The sequence below is a fragment of the Aphelocoma coerulescens genome, chromosome 1A (assembly GCF_041296385.1).
Source record: "Aphelocoma coerulescens isolate FSJ_1873_10779 chromosome 1A, UR_Acoe_1.0, whole genome shotgun sequence".
Lineage (NCBI taxonomy): Eukaryota > Metazoa > Chordata > Aves > Passeriformes > Corvidae > Aphelocoma > Aphelocoma coerulescens.
Window position 1 is genome coordinate 9,338,297 of NC_091014.1, and position 26,698 is coordinate 9,364,994.

General features: G+C 50.3%; 3 protein-coding genes across 4 annotated transcripts in view; all 3 read left to right on the forward strand.

Moving 5' to 3' along the window:
• SEMA3D (semaphorin 3D) overlaps window positions 1-26,698 on the forward strand; it is a 220,731-nt gene that overhangs the window by 108,068 nt on the left and 85,965 nt on the right. The window lies entirely within an intron of this gene.
• On the forward strand, window positions 3,868-6,075 carry LOC138104567 (inositol 1,4,5-trisphosphate receptor-interacting protein-like 1). The gene has a single exon (XM_069003854.1). It carries the CDS (start codon window positions 4,324-4,326, stop codon window positions 6,073-6,075), a length of 1,752 nt encoding a protein of 583 aa, XP_068859955.1. The 5' UTR covers window positions 3,868-4,323.
• Window positions 11,816-14,023, forward strand: LOC138104568 (inositol 1,4,5-trisphosphate receptor-interacting protein-like 1). The gene has a single exon (XM_069003855.1). It carries the CDS (start codon window positions 12,272-12,274, stop codon window positions 14,021-14,023), a length of 1,752 nt encoding a protein of 583 aa, XP_068859956.1. The 5' UTR covers window positions 11,816-12,271.

The following is a 26,698-nucleotide window of genomic DNA, read 5'->3' on the forward strand; positions in this document are numbered from 1 at the left end:
GTGAGTGTGCTTTTCATGCCCATGCCATCTGGCACTGGTATTACACCAGAGTTGTTCCTGCCACTGCGGTTCAAGGTCTCTCCATTTTTGCATGAAAGTCTCGCCTCCTTTGTTACGGACACTGCACTCCTTAGGAAGCTGAGAAATATATTTGAACATAGTGGGAAAAACTTTGAAGTGGAAGTGTTGCAAAGATGTGTGGCCAATTTCACAACATCTTTCCTGTGGAACTGCTGCAGGCTGAATGGAGCAAGTCCTGCTGTCAGATGTGCATTCGGAGAAAGCAGGTTTGAATGAAATGAGTCACAGCCAGAGAACTGTCAGCGCTTATCAGTAGTATCAGATACAGGTTTCTGTAGCCAATTGTCCTTTGGATTTACTGAAGAAAACCCCTTCCTGGTTTAAATCCTGGACACTGAAATCCACAAAAAACTCACATTTGCTCCGAAGCAAAGTCCCTTTCCCTTACTTCTGTTTTCCTTCATCAGTGGAGCCCAAACTGAGTTAGAATTTAAAACTGTGTTGTTCTCTGTACAGCTGCTACCAGAGAGGATGAGCAGAAGTATCAGGACAACCTGCTGGTGTCTTCTCTGGCCATAGACATCTGGGCTGTAAGATGTACTGAAATAATTTATCTTGCCTCAGCGTTGCCGTGTTCATGTCCAGAGAATGGCCTGTTGTCAGAAGCCTTTCTGAAGACGCAGTTAGTTGAAAATTGCAGGTGCGGGTGCTTGCAACTACTCTAACCTTTTGTGCATCCTTCTGAGGGAAGCATAGTCTGAAATGAAGAAGTGGCAGTATTTTGAAGGCAAGTGCAATAGAAGGAGGGTAATTTGTTTGGAAAGGTGGGGATAGCACTGCCTATCATTTCACAAAGCATTCTTTGAGAAGGGAAGAGCTGCGTGCCTTAAGGTGCTAATCATGATCAGCATGTTCCATTCTGAACACCTGGACATGCTTGCAAAATACAGGACATGCCTCCATCCAGGCTGGAAAGAAGGAGCCCACTGCTGCAGGGTGGAGTGGGTTCCTTTGTGCAAGTCAGCACAAGTCCCAAAGCCTTGAGGTGGATTGGAAGGTAGAGAGCTTCTAGACACAAGCTACTGCCAGAGTGTTTGGTTGGTGTTGCCTGTTCCTCAGAGTGTGGACTAATCTCCACTCTTCATTCCCCGTGACTATTTCCTTCCTAAGGAAGATTCACGCCTTTCTGATTGCAGGTCATGTGCTTATGCAGCTAAAGGTAGCTGGGAGGCTGCTGAGCTGAGCTGAGCTGAGCTGAGCTGAGCTGGTAGGCTAAGTGGAGCAGTAAAAGTCATTCACAGTCAGTGAGTTGACCTCAGGTCCTTCAAATAATGCAGTCCAAGAAGATTTTGCCAGTATTTCCACTGGAAGCCTACCACGGGTCTCTTGCTTTTTCTGTGTTTGACTGGCTGGTAGATTGGGAGGGACAAGAGGGTGTGAAATGCTTGACCAGGGCATGAATGAAATGGCTTTTTTCTTTAGTTGGTCCTAGGCGTCTCAACCTGAAGTTCTAGGGAGAGAGAGTGGGAGTGGCAGAGTTTGTTTAAAGCTGCCTTTTCTCCAGGGTCAGCAAATGAATAGGCTCTTTACCACTCTGGGTCTGGTAGTGTGGGCTTTCTGAATAGCTTTAGCTACAGGTGAGTTTATGAAACACCTTCCTTAGAGTAGGGTGGAGATTTTCTCTTACCTGCTTGATTCTCAGGTAACTGGAGGTCAGAAGAAATTTTTCCTTACGTTCTGCATCTTAGTTACTCCTGTGGATTAGGAGAGCACTGTGAAGGGACTGGAAGGTAGTGATCAGTAGAGATTTAAAAAGAGGAGGATGATATGCGCTGCTGAAACACAGTAGCCTGTGAAATTCCTGACTCTCTCGTCTTTCTTTGTGGCGCTGCCTGTGAATGACTGATCAGTGGCTGCTGTGATCCTGTCTTCCTCTGCTTCCCTCCCTGCTGGGTACCACTTGGGACATGGAGCTGTTTAATGGCAACCTCATCTAGATGGCAGAATTTATAAGGAGCTGGTTGTTGGTTTTATATAGGATGGTTCAGAAAACTGTGTTTTCTGAGTGCACCCAGCTCTTGTGTCACGGCTGGACAAGGGAAGGGCAATCACTCAGACATTCTGTGTTTTGTCAGCCCTCAGCTGATAAAGAGTATTTCAGAGATCACCCAAGAGGAATTTGAGTAGCTCAAGGGAGCAAAAAGGGACCTCGTGCTGTGCTGTGCTGTGATCAGCATCAGAGAAACTCTTCCCAATAAACAGCACCATCGTAGCCAGTAGCAAGGATCTCCAGTCAGAAAAAAGCAATGGAGGAGGTTTGTACCGAGGATGGCGTCTAAATGCAGACACGTCTACATCCCTATACAAAATAGAGTTCCTCTCGGAATGGCAAGAGAGAAGCCAGTTGCTGCAAGTGTCAGGAGGAGCACATCTTTATGTGGCATTGAGGGAGAGCACATTAGAGTGGAGCGAGCTAAGCTTCAGGAGTTCTGTGTTTTGAGGACTTTTCTTTTTCCTTTTCCAAACTTGTATTTCTTGTTACAGTGGCTTGTCCATTTCTCAGCCGGGCTATTGATCAGCCACATCTAGTTTAAGAAGTAGTATGGATGGGCCTGAGTATTTTTATCCTGCTTTGCAAAGCCTAAGTTGGTTGTGTGTGATCGTTTGTCAGACAATAAACAGATCTTTGAAAGTGTTCCTAATTCAGGAGAGAAACCCTGACATCCTTGTCTTCACAAAAGATGTGTGAGGTGGGACAGTGCTGGTGTAAACAAAGGGTAGGCCATAAGACTGGATGACATTACAACTTCCTGTGCATCACATAAGCAGCATGAATTTCCTTATTTCTCACTAAATCAGTAAATAAATATTAGCCTATGTGATGTGCTGCCTCCAAAGTAAATGTCACAAACAAGTGTGCTTGAGATCGCCAAATAAAAGAAAGAGCTGAGCCCAGGTGGTGTTTTCAAGGCCAAGGCTTAATAAGAGTTCCTCAGATCACACTACAGCCTGGAAAGGAGGGGGGAGGGGAGATGTACCAACACAGCAATAAATATAAATATTTGTAGTAAAAAGTTCCACTATGAATAAAAAAATAAAAGCCTACACCTGCATACCAAGAGCATCCATGGATCATGTCACCCATATTTATATTTGAGAAGGGTTTGTGTGGGAGGGTGCTTGTGCCTGCTTTGTACAGGGAAGCCCTGGGGTTCCCAGGTTCACGACTGATGGGTCTGCACTTTGTGTCTGTTGAGGCTCTGGGTGCCCAGGGCCATGATGAGTTCCCGGGCTGGGGATGGCGGGTGGGGCTGGCCTGTGATGCGCTCTGGGGCCTGTGACACCACAGGGGCCGTGTCACAATGGGGGCAGCTGGAAAAGGCCCCGTTGGTTGCCGTTGCCGCCAGTAGAGCCTGGGCAAGCGGTGAGTGCACACAGGTGGTGGGGAGGCCGGGCTGGGGGAGGGCTGGGGCAGAAGCGCCGGCAGCCGGGGCGTGTGTTCTGTCCCTGCACGCAGGGCCCAGCCCCTGGCGGGAGCGCCTTGCTCCGGCTCGGTGCTCGCTGGGGCAGCGGTGCAGGCCTTGCCTCCTGCCAGCTGCCGGGGGCCCTCTCCTTCCTGCTGCCACATCCCTGTGGCTCCTGCCCCGCACCGGCTGCCTCCATTCCGGCCCTACTGAACCCCTTCTGTGTGTCCTCTTGCAGACCATGGCTTTATTGTCATTGCTCTTCGTGCTCGTGCAAAGCCTGATCCAGTACCCCCAGCCAGCTGGGGATGGGCTGGATGAGGCCACGCACCGGCGAATGCAGGAGCGGGAGGAGCTGCTCGACCGCGAGATGGCTCGGCTGCTGCAGGAGCTGGAGCAAGGGCCCCCGGAGCAGCAGGACGAGGGCTGGGGAGCCCTGCTCTTTGGTGCCCTGCAGCAGTGGCCATTCTGGGCTCTTGCTGGACTCCTGCTCCTCTTGGGCCTGTGGTTTAGCTGCAGGAGGAGTCCTGAAGCCAGCGAAACCAACAGCAGCGGCAAGGACCAGAGCTCCTGCAAGACCTTGGGAGAGGAGAAGGAAAAAGAAGAGGAAGAAGACAATTTGGATTCTGAGGGAGACGGAGAAAACATTGATGTGACTGTGGAGGCAGGTGACAGTGGCAGCGGAAATGAAGGAGAAGGCAGTCCTGTGGCTGCAAAGGAAGGAGACGACGATGATGCCAATGAACAAGATGAAGATGTGAAGTTGAAGAAAGAAAGTGATGTTAAAAGTGACGATGGCCATGATGCAAAGAAAGATGAAGGCTGGAGTGATGGGAATATGCCAGGAGACAATACTGCTGAAGGAAGTGAAGAAGAACCTGGCAATGTTACTGGAGGTGTGGAAGACCTAGATGAAGTAAATGAAGGAGAAAACAAGGATGTGAAGGTGGAGCCAGACAAGGATGCTGGAAAGGAAGAAGGAGATGGAAATGAAGAAAAAACCAATGATGTGCATATGAAGGCAGGCAACAGTGATGATGTAAATGAAGGAGTATACGAGGTAGATGGAAAGGAAGAAAAAGCAGATGTGAAGGTGGAGGAAAGCAGTGATGCCAGTGAACAACAAAGCAGTGATTGGATTGGGCAGGAAGACAACAGTGATGGTGGGAATGCAGTAGACCACAGTGGGTTTGCTGCATCTGAGGAAAAAAACACTCACCTTGGAAATGAAGAGACCAATGTTGCAAACAGAAATGAGAAACAGGGTGATGCGAATGCAAATGGAGAGAAGAATGAAGATGCAAAAGCGGGAGAACAAGGTAATGTGGCTGCCAGTGAAAAAGAAGGCCGTGGTGATGGCAAGGACAAAGGCAGCCGTGGTGGAATTGAAGAGAAAGAAGACACCCGGGACGTTGGGAATAAGCGAGGGATCCTTTTAGTGGATCGCATACAGTGTCCTGTCGAGGACGTGGAGAGAGGTCGCTCAGTGGCAGCGGAGCTGATGGAGAGCTTCACGCGTGTCTTTACTGACAGCGTGAGCAATAGTTTCTACCCGGTGCCTCAAGAAGCCATCGGGGTGGGCAGTGCCTTTGAGGGTTGGAGTCCCCGTGAGCGGGATGTGGTGTACCGCATGCTGGTCCCACTGAATCCCCCGCCGGGACACGCCTTCCACCTGGAGCTGAACAGTGCCGGGCAGATGGCAGCAAGGACCTTCTGCGTCCGTGTGGAGCTGGTGTGCACGTGCGAGAGGGAGCAGCTGGGCGAGAAGCTGTTGTGCTTCCTGCACCACTCGCAGAAGGAGCTGCGGCGGAAGCAGAAGCCCAGCCTCCTAGAGACACTCTGCACCGGCTCCTACCTGGACGTGGAGAAAACCTCCCACTGGTTCTACCAGCTGGTGAGATGCTCGTGGCTGCATTTGCCTCAGTCGTACTCGTGGCACTTGGTGTTTCAGCCCTGCAGCCGGTCCTGCCAATTCCGGCTGAGCAAAGGCAAGGAGAGCCTGATGGTGGAGATGCTGTTTGGGGTGCGCCACGGGGACTCCGACATCTTTGTGGTCAGCCAGCCCACAGAGGCCCAGAAAGGCGGCTCCAGCAGCTCTGTGAGCAGCCGGCCCGCCAAGGCCGAGTCCATCGCAAGCACAGCGTGGCCTGAGACGTACGCTGTGGCAGAGGCAAAATTCTTCCAGCACGTGGCCAGGCAGGTGCCGTGTGAGAGCTTGCACCTGAAATGCCTGCAGCTCTTCACCTACATCCTGAGGGGCACAGGTTTTTCCAGCTCGACCTGGAAGACTGTGGTCATGCACGTGCTGACCACCGTACCGCTGTCCAAGTGGCGCAGGAGGGAATTTGAGCGGCGGCTGTGGGACATCATGGCATACCTGCGCCGCTGCCTGCAGTTGAAACGCCTGGAGCACTTTGTCCTGGGCAACAAGAGGCTTCCTGCGGAGATCAGCTTGCCGCCGGCAATGCGAACGGTCGAGCCGCTCAACCTCTTTGAGCACCTGGCCCGAGATCCGGCCGCCCACGCGGAGGCGATGCAAGCTTACGGTCAGCTGCGATTCCGCCTCTGGACGCTGCTCTCCAGCCACTGAGAGGAATTCCCTGCACAGAGCTGTGCTGGGGGGGCTCACACCCGATGGCAGCCACGTGAGCACGGCATCATTCTTGCTTTTTTCGCTGGCAATCCTGAAGCTGCTTTCCTGCTCCCGTGGATGGAAGATGCTGCGGCACATGGATTCACCGTGCAGAGACACATCTCTGCGTTGCCTTGCCCTTCGCCTTCCAGTTTACCACGGTGCTGTTGCGATGTTCCTATGTCTATGAGGCAGAAACTGGCTCCACCTGCACATCCTTACAGAAGACTATGAACTGAGAGAGGTTTCTTGGCACACCTCCTAGACCAAAAAACAAGCCTGTTAGGGACTTAATGTAGTTCTTCAGTAAGCTGTGCTAATTGTAGTTTTTTAAGGATGTAGTTTTTCTTAGTATATGAAAATACAACAGATAGTTTTAATTCACTCTACCATGGACTACCATTGGTAGTCCAATTTTTCATAATGGGAACTGGATATATTATCCATGCTTCAAGAGGCCCTTTAGTATTGTCAGTGTATAACCTATTTTGTAAAGTTACCCTTAGTTTAGGCAATTAAACTACACTGCTGTAGTTGCTTGGCTGCTTTTCAGTAATATCCAGATATCTATGTTTGGAAAAACAATAATAAAAGGAGAGAAGTTTCTCAAATTGCCTGAAAAGTGTCCTTCTTTATATTTAACCCAATGGTTCTTAGAGAATGTCCATCCATTGTTGCTACCTGAAAAAATGACAAAGTGACTCAAGCGGTGATTGTGTCCAGCAGTCACATCTCGGTATTGCACTTCTGCAACACTCTAGAGCCAGGCTATTAATTTTGTCTCATGAATGCAAGCAGAAGTCATGATGGTTGAAACAGCTAAAATATTAATTAATCCTCCCACTGTCGTTATAGAAGTTTCCCCTCCTCATTGAGAGCATGGGAAAGAAAGCTGCTGTGGCCCACGTCAGAGAGGGAAGTCCTCTGAGGGGCCAGGAACAAGCAGCTCCGTGTGAGGAGAGCAGGCCGGAACCTCCCAGAGGAGGATCGCTGCCAACAGCAGAACTCGCTGTTCCACTGAGAGGGAACTGTGCTCGCTGAGCTCCCTGCCTTTTGCTTCCTCTGCTGGGCAGGCACTGCTCCCACCACAGCCCCTTTGGCCCAGCTTGTGGAAGGAGGAGAACACCCTCCTTGCTCCCTTCTCCCCAAACACACACGCCTACTTTGTTCCCCTCTCCTCTGCCCCCAGCTGCAGAGACCTGCCCTGTCCCTTGCCCCAGCTCCAGTCTCTCATCAGTCCCTTCCACAAGGACGTGTGCTCTCAGTGGGTAGGACTTGATCTCTGTGTGCCATTGAGCCTTACGGCCTGACCGCACAGCTTGTGTGGCCTCTGGGGCGATGCTTGGATTCGGGGAGAAGCACGGCCCCCATGGCTTCTTGTTGCACAATCCACCCAGGGCTAGATTGGCCAGGGCCAAAACTATTGCAGGTGGTCAAACTGTGGGTGTGGCTGTGAGTTTTGGTGCATGTGCAAGTGTGCTGTGTGTCTGAGGAGCATGCTGGGAGAGGGGAAGGGCAGAACCTACAGCTGTCCAGTGTTGCCACTGAAACACTGTTGTGTAGCTCAGGTGCTGGTTTTAACTGGTCAGTAGTATGCAACCCCACTAGGATGGAAATTGAAAACAGTGTTCCATAAGAGCAAGCATAGCCAAAGGATCTGGATGCCTTTCTGGCACTGAGCTGTTCTTTCAGGCCTTGAAAACAGGGGAGCTCTGATAAAGTAACTGAGCACTTGGTTGGTATTAACTCTCCTTTGCACTGTCAATTCCCCTTCTTTGGGAATACCTCACCCTGCGGGCTCTGTGTCTCTCCTAAGCCTGTTCGTATTGATGTGAGTGTGCTTTTCATGCCCATGCCATCTGGCACTGGTATTACACCAGAGTTGTTCCTGCCACTGCGGTTCAAGGTCTCTCCATTTTTGCATGAAAGTCTCGCCTCCTTTGTTACGGACACTGCACTCCTTAGGAAGCTGAGAAATATATTTGAACATAGTGGGAAAAACTTTGAAGTGGAAGTGTTGCAAAGATGTGTGGCCAATTTCACAACATCTTTCCTGTGGAACTGCTGCAGGCTGAATGGAGCAAGTCCTGCTGTCAGATGTGCATTCGGAGAAAGCAGGTTTGAATGAAATGAGTCACAGCCAGAGAACTGTCAGCGCTTATCAGTAGTATCAGATACAGGTTTCTGTAGCCAATTGTCCTTTGGATTTACTGAAGAAAACCCCTTCCTGGTTTAAATCCTGGACACTGAAATCCACAAAAAACTCACATTTGCTCCGAAGCAAAGTCCCTTTCCCTTACTTCTGTTTTCCTTCATCAGTGGAGCCCAAACTGAGTTAGAATTTAAAACTGTGTTGTTCTCTGTACAGCTGCTACCAGAGAGGATGAGCAGAAGTATCAGGACAACCTGCTGGTGTCTTCTCTGGCCATAGACATCTGGGCTGTAAGATGTACTGAAATAATTTATCTTGCCTCAGCGTTGCCGTGTTCATGTCCAGAGAATGGCCTGTTGTCAGAAGCCTTTCTGAAGACGCAGTTAGTTGAAAATTGCAGGTGCGGGTGCTTGCAACTACTCTAACCTTTTGTGCATCCTTCTGAGGGAAGCATAGTCTGAAATGAAGAAGTGGCAGTATTTTGAAGGCAAGTGCAATAGAAGGAGGGTAATTTGTTTGGAAAGGTGGGGATAGCACTGCCTATCATTTCACAAAGCATTCTTTGAGAAGGGAAGAGCTGCGTGCCTTAAGGTGCTAATCATGATCAGCATGTTCCATTCTGAACACCTGGACATGCTTGCAAAATACAGGACATGCCTCCATCCAGGCTGGAAAGAAGGAGCCCACTGCTGCAGGGTGGAGTGGGTTCCTTTGTGCAAGTCAGCACAAGTCCCAAAGCCTTGAGGTGGATTGGAAGGTAGAGAGCTTCTAGACACAAGCTACTGCCAGAGTGTTTGGTTGGTGTTGCCTGTTCCTCAGAGTGTGGACTAATCTCCACTCTTCATTCCCCGTGACTATTTCCTTCCTAAGGAAGATTCACGCCTTTCTGATTGCAGGTCATGTGCTTATGCAGCTAAAGGTAGCTGGGAGGCTGCTGAGCTGAGCTGAGCTGAGCTGAGCTGAGCTGGTAGGCTAAGTGGAGCAGTAAAAGTCATTCACAGTCAGTGAGTTGACCTCAGGTCCTTCAAATAATGCAGTCCAAGAAGATTTTGCCAGTATTTCCACTGGAAGCCTACCACGGGTCTCTTGCTTTTTCTGTGTTTGACTGGCTGGTAGATTGGGAGGGACAAGAGGGTGTGAAATGCTTGACCAGGGCATGAATGAAATGGCTTTTTTCTTTAGTTGGTCCTAGGCGTCTCAACCTGAAGTTCTAGGGAGAGAGAGTGGGAGTGGCAGAGTTTGTTTAAAGCTGCCTTTTCTCCAGGGTCAGCAAATGAATAGGCTCTTTACCACTCTGGGTCTGGTAGTGTGGGCTTTCTGAATAGCTTTAGCTACAGGTGAGTTTATGAAACACCTTCCTTAGAGTAGGGTGGAGATTTTCTCTTACCTGCTTGATTCTCAGGTAACTGGAGGTCAGAAGAAATTTTTCCTTACGTTCTGCATCTTAGTTACTCCTGTGGATTAGGAGAGCACTGTGAAGGGACTGGAAGGTAGTGATCAGTAGAGATTTAAAAAGAGGAGGATGATATGCGCTGCTGAAACACAGTAGCCTGTGAAATTCCTGACTCTCTCGTCTTTCTTTGTGGCGCTGCCTGTGAATGACTGATCAGTGGCTGCTGTGATCCTGTCTTCCTCTGCTTCCCTCCCTGCTGGGTACCACTTGGGACATGGAGCTGTTTAATGGCAACCTCATCTAGATGGCAGAATTTATAAGGAGCTGGTTGTTGGTTTTATATAGGATGGTTCAGAAAACTGTGTTTTCTGAGTGCACCCAGCTCTTGTGTCACGGCTGGACAAGGGAAGGGCAATCACTCAGACATTCTGTGTTTTGTCAGCCCTCAGCTGATAAAGAGTATTTCAGAGATCACCCAAGAGGAATTTGAGTAGCTCAAGGGAGCAAAAAGGGACCTCGTGCTGTGCTGTGCTGTGATCAGCATCAGAGAAACTCTTCCCAATAAACAGCACCATCGTAGCCAGTAGCAAGGATCTCCAGTCAGAAAAAAGCAATGGAGGAGGTTTGTACCGAGGATGGCGTCTAAATGCAGACACGTCTACATCCCTATACAAAATAGAGTTCCTCTCGGAATGGCAAGAGAGAAGCCAGTTGCTGCAAGTGTCAGGAGGAGCACATCTTTATGTGGCATTGAGGGAGAGCACATTAGAGTGGAGCGAGCTAAGCTTCAGGAGTTCTGTGTTTTGAGGACTTTTCTTTTTCCTTTTCCAAACTTGTATTTCTTGTTACAGTGGCTTGTCCATTTCTCAGCCGGGCTATTGATCAGCCACATCTAGTTTAAGAAGTAGTATGGATGGGCCTGAGTATTTTTATCCTGCTTTGCAAAGCCTAAGTTGGTTGTGTGTGATCGTTTGTCAGACAATAAACAGATCTTTGAAAGTGTTCCTAATTCAGGAGAGAAACCCTGACATCCTTGTCTTCACAAAAGATGTGTGAGGTGGGACAGTGCTGGTGTAAACAAAGGGTAGGCCATAAGACTGGATGACATTACAACTTCCTGTGCATCACATAAGCAGCATGAATTTCCTTATTTCTCACTAAATCAGTAAATAAATATTAGCCTATGTGATGTGCTGCCTCCAAAGTAAATGTCACAAACAAGTGTGCTTGAGATCGCCAAATAAAAGAAAGAGCTGAGCCCAGGTGGTGTTTTCAAGGCCAAGGCTTAATAAGAGTTCCTCAGATCACACTACAGCCTGGAAAGGAGGGGGGAGGGGAGATGTACCAACACAGCAATAAATATAAATATTTGTAGTAAAAAGTTCCACTATGAATAAAAAAATAAAAGCCTACACCTGCATACCAAGAGCATCCATGGATCATGTCACCCATATTTATATTTGAGAAGGGTTTGTGTGGGAGGGTGCTTGTGCCTGCTTTGTACAGGGAAGCCCTGGGGTTCCCAGGTTCACGACTGATGGGTCTGCACTTTGTGTCTGTTGAGGCTCTGGGTGCCCAGGGCCATGATGAGTTCCCGGGCTGGGGATGGCGGGTGGGGCTGGCCTGTGATGCGCTCTGGGGCCTGTGACACCACAGGGGCCGTGTCACAATGGGGGCAGCTGGAAAAGGCCCCGTTGGTTGCCGTTGCCGCCAGTAGAGCCTGGGCAAGCGGTGAGTGCACACAGGTGGTGGGGAGGCCGGGCTGGGGGAGGGCTGGGGCAGAAGCGCCGGCAGCCGGGGCGTGTGTTCTGTCCCTGCATGCAGGGCCCAGCCCCTGGCGGGAGCGCCTTGCTCCGGCTCGGTGCTCGCTGGGGCAGCGGTGCAGGCCTTGCCTCCTGCCAGCTGCCGGGGGCCCTCTCCTTCCTGCTGCCACATCCCTGTGGCTCCTGCCCCGCACCGGCTGCCTCCATTCCGGCCCTACTGAACCCCTTCTGTGTGTCCTCTTGCAGACCATGGCTTTATTGTCATTGCTCTTCGTGCTCGTGCAAAGCCTGATCCAGTACCCCCAGCCAGCTGGGGATGGGCTGGATGAGGCCACGCACCGGCGAATGCAGGAGCGGGAGGAGCTGCTCGACCGCGAGATGGCTCGGCTGCTGCAGGAGCTGGAGCAAGGGCCCCCGGAGCAGCAGGACGAGGGCTGGGGAGCCCTGCTCTTTGGTGCCCTGCAGCAGTGGCCATTCTGGGCTCTTGCTGGACTCCTGCTCCTCTTGGGCCTGTGGTTTAGCTGCAGGAGGAGTCCTGAAGCCAGCGAAACCAACAGCAGCGGCAAGGACCAGAGCTCCTGCAAGACCTTGGGAGAGGAGAAGGAAAAAGAAGAGGAAGAAGACAATTTGGATTCTGAGGGAGACGGAGAAAACATTGATGTGACTGTGGAGGCAGGTGACAGTGGCAGCGGAAATGAAGGAGAAGGCAGTCCTGTGGCTGCAAAGGAAGGAGACGACGATGATGCCAATGAACAAGATGAAGATGTGAAGTTGAAGAAAGAAAGTGATGTTAAAAGTGACGATGGCCATGATGCAAAGAAAGATGAAGGCTGGAGTGATGGGAATATGCCAGGAGACAATACTGCTGAAGGAAGTGAAGAAGAACCTGGCAATGTTACTGGAGGTGTGGAAGACCTAGATGAAGTAAATGAAGGAGAAAACAAGGATGTGAAGGTGGAGCCAGACAAGGATGCTGGAAAGGAAGAAGGAGATGGAAATGAAGAAAAAACCAATGATGTGCATATGAAGGCAGGCAACAGTGATGATGTAAATGAAGGAGTATACGAGGTAGATGGAAAGGAAGAAAAAGCAGATGTGAAGGTGGAGGAAAGCAGTGATGCCAGTGAACAACAAAGCAGTGATTGGATTGGGCAGGAAGACAACAGTGATGGTGGGAATGCAGTAGACCACAGTGGGTTTGCTGCATCTGAGGAAAAAAACACTCACCTTGGAAATGAAGAGACCAATGTTGCAAACAGAAATGAGAAACAGGGTGATGCGAATGCAAATGGAGAGAAGAATGAAGATGCAAAAGCGGGAGAACAAGGTAATGTGGCTGCCAGTGAAAAAGAAGGCCGTGGTGATGGCAAGGACAAAGGCAGCCGTGGTGGAATTGAAGAGAAAGAAGACACCCGGGACGTTGGGAATAAGCGAGGGATCCTTTTAGTGGATCGCATACAGTGTCCTGTCGAGGACGTGGAGAGAGGTCGCTCAGTGGCAGCGGAGCTGATGGAGAGCTTCACGCGTGTCTTTACTGACAGCGTGAGCAATAGTTTCTACCCGGTGCCTCAAGAAGCCATCGGGGTGGGCAGTGCCTTTGAGGGTTGGAGTCCCCGTGAGCGGGATGTGGTGTACCGCATGCTGGTCCCACTGAATCCCCCGCCGGGACACGCCTTCCACCTGGAGCTGAACAGTGCCGGGCAGATGGCAGCAAGGACCTTCTGCGTCCGTGTGGAGCTGGTGTGCACGTGCGAGAGGGAGCAGCTGGGCGAGAAGCTGTTGTGCTTCCTGCACCACTCGCAGAAGGAGCTGCGGCGGAAGCAGAAGCCCAGCCTCCTAGAGACACTCTGCACCGGCTCCTACCTGGACGTGGAGAAAACCTCCCACTGGTTCTACCAGCTGGTGAGATGCTCGTGGCTGCATTTGCCTCAGTCGTACTCGTGGCACTTGGTGTTTCAGCCCTGCAGCCGGTCCTGCCAATTCCGGCTGAGCAAAGGCAAGGAGAGCCTGATGGTGGAGATGCTGTTTGGGGTGCGCCACGGGGACTCTGACATCTTTGTGGTCAGCCAGCCCACAGAGGCCCAGAAAGGCGGCTCCAGCAGCTCTGTGAGCAGCCGGCCCGCCAAGGCCGAGTCCATCGCAAGCACAGCGTGGCCTGAGACGTACGCTGTGGCAGAGGCAAAATTCTTCCAGCACGTGGCCAGGCAGGTGCCGTGTGAGAGCTTGCACCTGAAATGCCTGCAGCTCTTCACCTACATCCTGAGGGGCACAGGTTTTTCCAGCTCGACCTGGAAGACTGTGGTCATGCACGTGCTGACCACCGTACCGCTGTCCAAGTGGCGCAGGAGGGAATTTGAGCGGCGGCTGTGGGACATCATGGCATACCTGCGCCGCTGCCTGCAGTTGAAACGCCTGGAGCACTTTGTCCTGGGCAACAAGAGGCTTCCTGCGGAGATCAGCTTGCCGCCGGCAATGCGAACGGTCGAGCCGCTCAACCTCTTTGAGCACCTGGCCCGAGATCCGGCCGCCCACGCGGAGGCGATGCAAGCTTACGGTCAGCTGCGATTCCGCCTCTGGACGCTGCTCTCCAGCCACTGAGAGGAATTCCCTGCACAGAGCTGTGCTGGGGGGGCTCACACCCGATGGCAGCCACGTGAGCACGGCATCATTCTTGCTTTTTTCGCTGGCAATCCTGAAGCTGCTTTCCTGCTCCCGTGGATGGAAGATGCTGCGGCACATGGATTCACCGTGCAGAGACACATCTCTGCGTTGCCTTGCCCTTCGCCTTCCAGTTTACCACGGTGCTGTTGCGATGTTCCTATGTCTATGAGGCAGAAACTGGCTCCACCTGCACATCCTTACAGAAGACTATGAACTGAGAGAGGTTTCTTGGCACACCTCCTAGACCAAAAAACAAGCCTGTTAGGGACTTAATGTAGTTCTTCAGTAAGCTGTGCTAATTGTAGTTTTTTAAGGATGTAGTTTTTCTTAGTATATGAAAATACAACAGATAGTTTTAATTCACTCTACCATGGACTACCATTGGTAGTCCAATTTTTCATAATGGGAACTGGATATATTATCCATGCTTCAAGAGGCCCTTTAGTATTGTCAGTGTATAACCTATTTTGTAAAGTTACCCTTAGTTTAGGCAATTAAACTACACTGCTGTAGTTGCTTGGCTGCTTTTCAGTAATATCCAGATATCTATGTTTGGAAAAACAATAATAAAAGGAGAGAAGTTTCTCAAATTGCCTGAAAAGTGTCCTTCTTTATATTTAACCCAATGGTTCTTAGAGAATGTCCATCCATTGTTGCTACCTGAAAAAATGACAAAGTGACTCAAGCGGTGATTGTGTCCAGCAGTCACATCTCGGTATTGCACTTCTGCAACACTCTAGAGCCAGGCTATTAATTTTGTCTCATGAATGCAAGCAGAAGTCATGATGGTTGAAACAGCTAAAATATTAATTAATCCTCCCACTGTCGTTATAGAAGTTTCCCCTCCTCATTGAGAGCATGGGAAAGAAAGCTGCTGTGGCCCACGTCAGAGAGGGAAGTCCTCTGAGGGGCCAGGAACAAGCAGCTCCGTGTGAGGAGAGCAGGCCGGAACCTCCCAGAGGAGGATCGCTGCCAACAGCAGAACTCGCTGTTCCACTGAGAGGGAACTGTGCTCGCTGAGCTCCCTGCCTTTTGCTTCCTCTGCTGGGCAGGCACTGCTCCCACCACAGCCCCTTTGGCCCAGCTTGTGGAAGGAGGAGAACACCCTCCTTGCTCCCTTCTCCCCAAACACACACGCCTACTTTGTTCCCCTCTCCTCTGCCCCCAGCTGCAGAGACCTGCCCTGTCCCTTGCCCCAGCTCCAGTCTCTCATCAGTCCCTTCCACAAGGACGTGTGCTCTCAGTGGGTAGGACTTGATCTCTGTGTGCCATTGAGCCTTACGGCCTGACCGCACAGCTTGTGTGGCCTCTGGGGCGATGCTTGGATTCGGGGAGAAGCACGGCCCCCATGGCTTCTTGTTGCACAATCCACCCAGGGCTAGATTGGCCAGGGCCAAAACTATTGCAGGTGGTCAAACTGTGGGTGTGGCTGTGAGTTTTGGTGCATGTGCAAGTGTGCTGTGTGTCTGAGGAGCATGCTGGGAGAGGGGAAGGGCAGAACCTACAGCTGTCCAGTGTTGCCACTGAAACACTGTTGTGTAGCTCAGGTGCTGGTTTTAACTGGTCAGTAGTATGCAACCCCACTAGGATGGAAATTGAAAACAGTGTTCCATAAGAGCAAGCATGGCCAAATGATCTGGATGTCTTTCTGGCACTGAGCTGTTCTTTCAGGCCTTGAAAACAGGGGAGCTCTGATAAAGTAACTGAGCACTTGGTTGGTATTAACTCTCCTTTGCACTGTCAATTCCCCTTCTTTGGGAATACCTCACCCTGCGGGCTCTGTGTCTCTCCTAAGCCTGTTCGTATTGATGTGAGTGTGCTTTTCATGCCCATGCCATCTGGCACTGGTATTACACCAGAGTTGTTCCTGCCACTGCGGTTCAAGGTCTCTCCATTTTTGCATGAAAGTCTCGCCTCCTTTGTTACGGACACTGCACTCCTTAGGAAGCTGAGAAATATATTTGAACATAGTGGGAAAAACTTTGAAGTGGAAGTGTTGCAAAGATGTGTGGCCAATTTCACAACATCTTTCCTGTGGAACTGCTGCAGGCTGAATGGAGCAAGTCCTGCTGTCAGATGTGCATTCGGAGAAAGCAGGTTTGAATGAAATGAGTCACAGCCAGAGAACTGTCAGCGCTTATCAGTAGTATCAGATACAGGTTTCTGTAGCCAATTGTCCTTTGGATTTACTGAAGAAAACCCCTTCCTGGTTTAAATCCTGGACACTGAAATCCACAAAAAACTCACATTTGCTCCGAAGCAAAGTCCCTTTCCCTTACTTCTGTTTTCCTTCATCAGTGGAGCCCAAACTGAGTTAGAATTTAAAACTGTGTTGTTCTCTGTACAGCTGCTACCAGAGAGGATGAGCAGAAGTATCAGGACAACCTGCTGGTGTCTTCTCTGGCCATAGACATCTGGGCTGTAAGATGTACTGAAATAATTTATCTTGCCTCAGCGTTGCCGTGTTCATGTCCAGAGAATGGCCTGTTGTCAGAAGCCTTTCTGAAGACGCAGTTAGTTGAAAATTGCAGGTGCGGGTGCTTGCAACTACTCTAACCTTTTGTGCATCCTTCTGAGGGAAGCATAGTCTGAAATGAAGAAGTGGCAGTATTTTGAAGGCAAGTGCAATAGAAGGAGGGTAATTTGTTTGGAAAGGTGGGGATAGCACTGCCTATCATTTCACAAAGCATTCTTTGAGAAGGGAAGAGCTGCGTGCCTTAAGGTGCTAATCATGATCAGCATGTTCCATTCTGAACACCTGGACATGCTTGCAAAATACAGGACATGCCTCCATCCAGGCTGGAAAGAAGGAGCCCACTGCTGCAGGGTGGAGTGGGTTCCTTTGTGCAAGTCAGCACAAGTCCCAAAGCCTTGAGGTGGATTGGAAGGTAGAGAGCTTCTAGACACAAGCTACTGCCAGAGTGTTTGGTTGGTGTTGCCTGTTCCTCAGAGTGTGGACTAATCTCCACTCTTCATTCCCCGTGACTATTTCCTTCCTAAGGAAGATTCACGCCTTTCTGATTGCAGGTCATGTGCTTATGCAGCTAAAGGTAGCTGGGAGGCTGCTGAGCTGAGCTGAGCTGAGCTGAGCTGAGCTGGTAGGCTAAGTGGAGCAGTAAAAGTCATTCACAGTCAGTGAGTTGACCTCAGGTCCTTCAAATAATGCAGTCCAAGAAGATTTTGCCAGTATTTCCACTGGAAGCCTACCACGGGTCTCTTGCTTTTTCTGTGTTTGACTGGCTGGTAGATTGGGAGGGACAAGAGGGTGTGAAATGCTTGACCAGGGCATGAATGAAATGGCTTTTTTCTTTAGTTGGTCCTAGGCGTCTCAACCTGAAGTTCTAGGGAGAGAGAGTGGGAGTGGCAGAGTTTGTTTAAAGCTGCCTTTTCTCCAGGGTCAGCAAATGAATAGGCTCTTTACCACTCTGGGTCTGGTAGTGTGGGCTTTCTGAATAGCTTTAGCTACAGGTGAGTTTATGAAACACCTTCCTTAGAGTAGGGTGGAGATTTTCTCTTACCTGCTTGATTCTCAGGTAACTGGAGGTCAGAAGAAATTTTTCCTTACGTTCTGCATCTTAGTTACTCCTGTGGATTAGGAGAGCACTGTGAAGGGACTGGAAGGTAGTGATCAGTAGAGATTTAAAAAGAGGAGGATGATATGCGCTGCTGAAACACAGTAGCCTGTGAAATTCCTGACTCTCTCGTCTTTCTTTGTGGCGCTGCCTGTGAATGACTGATCAGTGGCTGCTGTGATCCTGTCTTCCTCTGCTTCCCTCCCTGCTGGGTACCACTTGGGACATGGAGCTGTTTAATGGCAACCTCATCTAGATGGCAGAATTTATAAGGAGCTGGTTGTTGGTTTTATATAGGATGGTTCAGAAAACTGTGTTTTCTGAGTGCACCCAGCTCTTGTGTCACGGCTGGACAAGGGAAGGGCAATCACTCAGACATTCTGTGTTTTGTCAGCCCTCAGCTGATAAAGAGTATTTCAGAGATCACCCAAGAGGAATTTGAGTAGCTCAAGGGAGCAAAAAGGGACCTCGTGCTGTGCTGTGCTGTGATCAGCATCAGAGAAACTCTTCCCAATAAACAGCACCATCGTAGCCAGTAGCAAGGATCTCCAGTCAGAAAAAAGCAATGGAGGAGGTTTGTACCGAGGATGGCGTCTAAATGCAGACACGTCTACATCCCTATACAAAATAGAGTTCCTCTCGGAATGGCAAGAGAGAAGCCAGTTGCTGCAAGTGTCAGGAGGAGCACATCTTTATGTGGCATTGAGGGAGAGCACATTAGAGTGGAGCGAGCTAAGCTTCAGGAGTTCTGTGTTTTGAGGACTTTTCTTTTTCCTTTTCCAAACTTGTATTTCTTGTTACAGTGGCTTGTCCATTTCTCAGCCGGGCTATTGATCAGCCACATCTAGTTTAAGAAGTAGTATGGATGGGCCTGAGTATTTTTATCCTGCTTTGCAAAGCCTAAGTTGGTTGTGTGTGATCGTTTGTCAGACAATAAACAGATCTTTGAAAGTGTTCCTAATTCAGGAGAGAAACCCTGACATCCTTGTCTTCACAAAAGATGTGTGAGGTGGGACAGTGCTGGTGTAAACAAAGGGTAGGCCATAAGACTGGATGACATTACAACTTCCTGTGCATCACATAAGCAGCATGAATTTCCTTATTTCTCACTAAATCAGTAAATAAATATTAGCCTATGTGATGTGCTGCCTCCAAAGTAAATGTCACAAACAAGTGTGCTTGAGATCGCCAAATAAAAGAAAGAGCTGAGCCCAGGTGGTGTTTTCAAGGCCAAGGCTTAATAAGAGTTCCTCAGATCACACTACAGCCTGGAAAGGAGGGGGGAGGGGAGATGTACCAACACAGCAATAAATATAAATATTTGTAGTAAAAAGTTCCACTATGAATAAAAAAATAAAAGCCTACACCTGCATACCAAGAGCATCCATGGATCATGTCACCCATATTTATATTTGAGAAGGGTTTGTGTGGGAGGGTGCTTGTGCCTGCTTTGTACAGGGAAGCCCTGGGGTTCCCAGGTTCACGACTGATGGGTCTGCACTTTGTGTCTGTTGAGGCTCTGGGTGCCCAGGGCCATGATGAGTTCCCGGGCTGGGGATGGCGGGTGGGGCTGGCCTGTGATGCGCTCTGGGGCCTGTGACACCACAGGGGCCGTGTCACAATGGGGGCAGCTGGAAAAGGCCCCGTTGGTTGCCGTTGCCGCCAGTAGAGCCTGGGCAAGCGGTGAGTGCACACAGGTGGTGGGGAGGCCGGGCTGGGGGAGGGCTGGGGCAGAAGCGCCGGCAGCCGGGGCGTGTGTTCTGTCCCTGCATGCAGGGCCCAGCCCCTGGCGGGAGCGCCTTGCTCCGGCTCGGTGCTCGCTGGGGCAGCGGTGCAGGCCTTGCCTCCTGCCAGCTGCCGGGGGCCCTCTCCTTCCTGCTGCCACATCCCTGTGGCTCCTGCCCCGCACCGGCTGCCTCCATTCCGGCCCTACTGAACCCCTTCTGTGTGTCCTCTTGCAGACCATGGCTTTATTGTCATTGCTCTTCGTGCTCGTGCAAAGCCTGATCCAGTACCCCCAGCCAGCTGGGGATGGGCTGGATGAGGCCACGCACCGGCGAATGCAGGAGCGGGAGGAGCTGCTCGACCGCGAGATGGCTCGGCTGCTGCAGGAGCTGGAGCAAGGGCCCCCGGAGCAGCAGGACGAGGGCTGGGGAGCCCTGCTCTTTGGTGCCCTGCAGCAGTGGCCATTCTGGGCTCTTGCTGGACTCCTGCTCCTCTTGGGCCTGTGGTTTAGCTGCAGGAGGAGTCCTGAAGCCAGCGAAACCAACAGCAGCGGCAAGGACCAGAGCTCCTGCAAGACCTTGGGAGAGGAGAAGGAAAAAGAAGAGGAAGAAGACAATTTGGATTCTGAGGGAGACGGAGAAAACATTGATGTGACTGTGGAGGCAGGTGACAGTGGCAGCGGAAATGAAGGAGAAGGCAGTCCTGTGGCTGCAAAGGAAGGAGACGACGATGATGCCAATGAACAAGATGAAGATGTGAAGTTGAAGAAAGAAAGTGATGTTAAAAGTGACGATGGCCATGATGCAAAGAAAGATGAAGGCTGGAGTGATGGGAATATGCCAGGAGACAATACTGCTGAAGGAAGTGAAGAAGAACCTGGCAATGTTACTGGAGGTGTGGAAGACCTAGATGAAGTAAATGAAGGAGAAAACAAGGATGTGAAGGTGGAGCCAGACAAGGATGCTGGAAAGGAAGAAGGAGATGGAAATGAAGAAAAAACCAATGATGTGCATATGAAGGCAGGCAACAGTGATGATGTAAATGAAGGAGTATACGAGGTAGATGGAAAGGAAGAAAAAGCAGATGTGAAGGTGGAGGAAAGCAGTGATGCCAGTGAACAACAAAGCAGTGATTGGATTGGGCAGGAAGACAACAGTGATGGTGGGAATGCAGTAGACCACAGTGGGTTTGCTGCATCTGAGGAAAAAAACACTCACCTTGGAAATGAAGAGACCAATGTTGCAAACAGAAATGAGAAACAGGGTGATGCGAATGCAAATGGAGAGAAGAATGAAGATGCAAAAGCGGGAGAACAAGGTAATGTGGCTGCCAGTGAAAAAGAAGGCCGTGGTGATGGCAAGGACAAAGGCAGCCGTGGTGGAATTGAAGAGAAAGAAGACACCCGGGACGTTGGGAATAAGCGAGGGATCCTTTTAGTGGATCGCATACAGTGTCCTGTCGAGGACGTGGAGAGAGGTCGCTCAGTGGCAGCGGAGCTGATGGAGAGCTTCACGCGTGTCTTTACTGACAGCGTGAGCAATAGTTTCTACCCGGTGCCTCAAGAAGCCATCGGGGTGGGCAGTGCCTTTGAGGGTTGGAGTCCCCGTGAGCGGGATGTGGTGTACCGCATGCTGGTCCCACTGAATCCCCCGCCGGGACACGCCTTCCACCTGGAGCTGAACAGTGCCGGGCAGATGGCAGCAAGGACCTTCTGCGTCCGTGTGGAGCTGGTGTGCACGTGCGAGAGGGAGCAGCTGGGCGAGAAGCTGTTGTGCTTCCTGCACCACTCGCAGAAGGAGCTGCGGCGGAAGCAGAAGCCCAGCCTCCTAGAGACACTCTGCACCGGCTCCTACCTGGACGTGGAGAAAACCTCCCACTGGTTCTACCAGCTGGTGAGATGCTCGTGGCTGCATTTGCCTCAGTCGTACTCGTGGCACTTGGTGTTTCAGCCCTGCAGCCGGTCCTGCCAATTCCGGCTGAGCAAAGGCAAGGAGAGCCTGATGGTGGAGATGCTGTTTGGGGTGCGCCACGGGGACTCTGACATCTTTGTGGTCAGCCAGCCCACAGAGGCCCAGAAAGGCGGCTCCAGCAGCTCTGTGAGCAGCCGGCCCGCCAAGGCCGAGTCCATCGCAAGCACAGCGTGGCCTGAGACGTACGCTGTGGCAGAGGCAAAATTCTTCCAGCACGTGGCCAGGCAGGTGCCGTGTGAGAGCTTGCACCTGAAATGCCTGCAGCTCTTCACCTACATCCTGAGGGGCACAGGTTTTTCCAGCTCGACCTGGAAGACTGTGGTCATGCACGTGCTGACCACCGTACCGCTGTCCAAGTGGCGCAGGAGGGAATTTGAGCGGCGGCTGTGGGACATCATGGCATACCTGCGCCGCTGCCTGCAGTTGAAACGCCTGGAGCACTTTGTCCTGGGCAACAAGAGGCTTCCTGCGGAGATCAGCTTGCCGCCGGCAATGCGAACGGTCGAGCCGCTCAACCTCTTTGAGCACCTGGCCCGAGATCCGGCCGCCCACGCGGAGGCGATGCAAGCTTACGGTCAGCTGCGATTCCGCCTCTGGACGCTGCTCTCCAGCCACTGAGAGGAATTCCCTGCACAGAGCTGTGCTGGGGGGGCTCACACCCGATGGCAGCCACGTGAGCACGGCATCATTCTTGCTTTTTTCGCTGGCAATCCTGAAGCTGCTTTCCTGCTCCCGTGGATGGAAGATGCTGCGGCACATGGATTCACCGTGCAGAGACACATCTCTGCGTTGCCTTGCCCTTCGCCTTCCAGTTTACCACGGTGCTGTTGCGATGTTCCTATGTCTATGAGGCAGAAACTGGCTCCACCTGCACATCCTTACAGAAGACTATGAACTGAGAGAGGTTTCTTGGCACACCTCCTAGACCAAAAAACAAGCCTGTTAGGGACTTAATGTAGTTCTTCAGTAAGCTGTGCTAATTGTAGTTTTTTAAGGATGTAGTTTTTCTTAGTATATGAAAATACAACAGATAGTTTTAATTCACTCTACCATGGACTACCATTGGTAGTCCAATTTTTCATAATGGGAACTGGATATATTATCCATGCTTCAAGAGGCCCTTTAGTATTGTCAGTGTATAACCTATTTTGTAAAGTTACCCTTAGTTTAGGCAATTAAACTACACTGCTGTAGTTGCTTGGCTGCTTTTCAGTAATATCCAGATATCTATGTTTGGAAAAACAATAATAAAAGGAGAGAAGTTTCTCAAATTGCCTGAAAAGTGTCCTTCTTTATATTTAACCCAATGGTTCTTAGAGAATGTCCATCCATTGTTGCTACCTGAAAAAATGACAAAGTGACTCAAGCGGTGATTGTGTCCAGCAGTCACATCTCGGTATTGCACTTCTGCAACACTCTAGAGCCAGGCTATTAATTTTGTCTCATGAATGCAAGCAGAAGTCATGATGGTTGAAACAGCTAAAATATTAATTAATCCTCCCACTGTCGTTATAGAAGTTTCCCCTCCTCATTGAGAGCATGGGAAAGAAAGCTGCTGTGGCCCACGTCAGAGAGGGAAGTCCTCTGAGGGGCCAGGAACAAGCAGCTCCGTGTGAGGAGAGCAGGCCGGAACCTCCCAGAGGAGGATCGCTGCCAACAGCAGAACTCGCTGTTCCACTGAGAGGGAACTGTGCTCGCTGAGCTCCCTGCCTTTTGCTTCCTCTGCTGGGCAGGCACTGCTCCCACCACAGCCCCTTTGGCCCAGCTTGTGGAAGGAGGAGAACACCCTCCTTGCTCCCTTCTCCCCAAACACACACGCCTACTTTGTTCCCCTCTCCTCTGCCCCCAGCTGCAGAGACCTGCCCTGTCCCTTGCCCCAGCTCCAGTCTCTCATCAGTCCCTTCCACAAGGACGTGTGCTCTCAGTGGGTAGGACTTGATCTCTGTGTGCCATTGAGCCTTACGGCCTGACCGCACAGCTTGTGTGGCCTCTGGGGCGATGCTTGGATTCGGGGAGAAGCACGGCCCCCATGGCTTCTTGTTGCACAATCCACCCAGGGCTAGATTGGCCAGGGCCAAAACTATTGCAGGTGGTCAAACTGTGGGTGTGGCTGTGAGTTTTGGTGCATGTGCAAGTGTGCTGTGTGTCTGAGGAGCATGCTGGGAGAGGGGAAGGGCAGAACCTACAGCTGTCCAGTGTTGCCACTGAAACACTGTTGTGTAGCTCAGGTGCTGGTTTTAACTGGTCAGTAGTATGCAACCCCACTAGGATGGAAATTGAAAACAGTGTTCCATAAGAGCAAGCATGGCCAAATGATCTGGATGTCTTTCTGGCACTGAGCTGTTCTTTCAGGCCTTGAAAACAGGGGAGCTCTGATAAAGTAACTGAGCACTTGGTTGGTATTAACTCTCCTTTGCACTGTCAATTCCCCTTCTTTGGGAATACCTCACCCTGCGGGCTCTGTGTCTCTCCTAAGCCTGTTCGTATTGATGTGAGTGTGCTTTTCATGCCCATGCCATCTGGCACTGGTATTACACCAGAGTTGTTCCTGCCACTGCGGTTCAAGGTCTCTCCATTTTTGCATGAAAGTCTCGCCTCCTTTGTTACGGACACTGCACTCCTTAGGAAGCTGAGAAATATATTTGAACATAGTGGGAAAAACTTTGAAGTGGAAGTGTTGCAAAGATGTGTGGCCAATTTCACAACATCTTTCCTGTGGAACTGCTGCAGGCTGAATGGAGCAAGTCCTGCTGTCAGATGTGCATTCGGAGAAAGCAGGTTTGAATGAAATGAGTCACAGCCAGAGAACTGTCAGCGCTTATCAGTAGTATCAGATACAGGTTTCTGTAGCCAATTGTCCTTTGGATTTACTGAAGAAAACCCCTTCCTGGTTTAAATCCTGGACACTGAAATCCACAAAAAACTCACATTTGCTCCGAAGCAAAGTCCCTTTCCCTTACTTCTGTTTTCCTTCATCAGTGGAGCACAAACTGAGTTAGAATTTAAAACTGTGTTGTTCTCTGTACAGCTGCTACCAGAGAGGATGAGCAGAAGTATCAGGACAACCTGCTGGTGTCTTCTCTGGCCATAGACATCTGGGCTGTAAGATGTACTGAAATAATTTATCTTGCCTCAGCGTTGCCGTGTTCATGTCCAGAGAATGGCCTGTTGTCAGAAGCCTTTCTGAAGACGCAGTTAGTTGAAAATTGCAGGTGCGGGTGCTTGCAACTACTCTAACCTTTTGTGCATCCTTCTGAGGGAAGCATAGTCTGAAATGAAGAAGTGGCAGTATTTTGAAGGCAAGTGCAATAGAAGGAGGGTAATTTGTTTGGAAAGGTGGGGATAGCACTGCCTATCATTTCACAAAGCATTCTTTGAGAAGGGAAGAGCTGCGTGCCTTAAGGTGCTAATCATGATCAGCATGTTCCATTCTGAACACCTGGACATGCTTGCAAAATACAGGACATGCCTCCATCCAGGCTGGAAAGAAGGAGCCCACTGCTGCAGGGTGGAGTGGGTTCCTTTGTGCAAGTCAGCACAAGTCCCAAAGCCTTGAGGTGGATTGGAAGGTAGAGAGCTTCTAGACACAAGCTACTGCCAGAGTGTTTGGTTGGTGTTGCCTGTTCCTCAGAGTGTGGACTAATCTCCACTCTTCATTCCCCGTGACTATTTCCTTCCTAAGGAAGATTCACGCCTTTCTGATTGCAGGTCATGTGCTTATGCAGCTAAAGGTAGCTGGGAGGCTGCTGAGCTGAGCTGAGCTGAGCTGAGCTGAGCTGGTAGGCTAAGTGGAGCAGTAAAAGTCATTCACAGTCAGTGAGTTGACCTCAGGTCCTTCAAATAATGCAGTCCAAGAAGATTTTGCCAGTATTTCCACTGGAAGCCTACCACGGGTCTCTTGCTTTTTCTGTGTTTGACTGGCTGGTAGATTGGGAGGGACAAGAGGGTGTGAAATGCTTGACCAGGGCATGAATGAAATGGCTTTTTTCTTTAGTTGGTCCTAGGCGTCTCAACCTGAAGTTCTAGGGAGAGAGAGTGGGAGTGGCAGAGTTTGTTTAAAGCTGCCTTTTCTCCAGGGTCAGCAAATGAATAGGCTCTTTACCACTCTGGGTCTGGTAGTGTGGGCTTTCTGAATAGCTTTAGCTACAGGTGAGTTTATGAAACACCTTCCTTAGAGTAGGGTGGAGATTTTCTCTTACCTGCTTGATTCTCAGGTAACTGGAGGTCAGAAGAAATTTTTCCTTACGTTCTGCATCTTAGTTACTCCTGTGGATTAGGAGAGCACTGTGAAGGGACTGGAAGGTAGTGATCAGTAGAGATTTAAAAAGAGGAGGATGATATGCGCTGCTGAAACACAGTAGCCTGTGAAATTCCTGACTCTCTCGTCTTTCTTTGTGGCGCTGCCTGTGAATGACTGATCAGTGGCTGCTGTGATCCTGTCTTCCTCTGCTTCCCTCCCTGCTGGGTACCACTTGGGACATGGAGCTGTTCAATGGCGACGTCATCTAGACGGCAGAATTTATAAGGAGCTGGTTGTTGGTTTTATATAGGATGGTTCAGAAAACTGTGTTTTCTGAGTGCACCCAGCTCTTGTGTCACGGCTGGACAAGGGAAGGGCGATCACTCAGACATTCTGTGTTTTGTCAGCCCTCAGCTGATAAAGAGTATTTCAGAGATCACCCAAGAGGAATTTGAGTAGCTCAAGGGAGCAAAAAGGGACCTCGTGCTGTGCTGTGCTGTGATCAGCATCAGAGAAACTCTTCCCAATAAACAGCACCATCGTAGCCAGTAGCAAGGATCTCCAGTCAGAAAAAAGCAAGGGAGGAGGTTTGTACCGAGGATGGCGTCTAAATGCAGACACGTCTACATCCCTATACAAAATAGAGTTCCTCTCGGAATGGCAAGAGAGAAGCCAGTTGCTGCAAGTGTCAGGAGGAGCACATCTTTATGTGGCATTGAGGGAGAGCACATTAGAGTGGAGCGAGCTAAGCTTCAGGAGTTCTGTGTTTTGAGGACTTTTCTTTTTCCTTTTCCAAACTTGTATTTCTTGTTACAGTGGCTTGTCCATTTCTCAGCCGGGCTATTGATCAGCCACATCTAGTTTAAGAAGTAGTATGGATGGGCCTGAGTATTTTTATCCTGCTTTGCAAAGCCTAAGTTGGTTGTGTGTGATCGTTTGTCAGACAATAAACAGATCTTTGAAAGTGTTCCTAATTCAGGAGAGAAACCCTGACATCCTTGTCTTCACAAAAGATGTGTGAGGTGGGACAGTGCTGGTGTAAACAAAGGGTAGGCCATAAGACTGGATGACATTACAACTTCCTGTGCATCACATAAGCAGCATG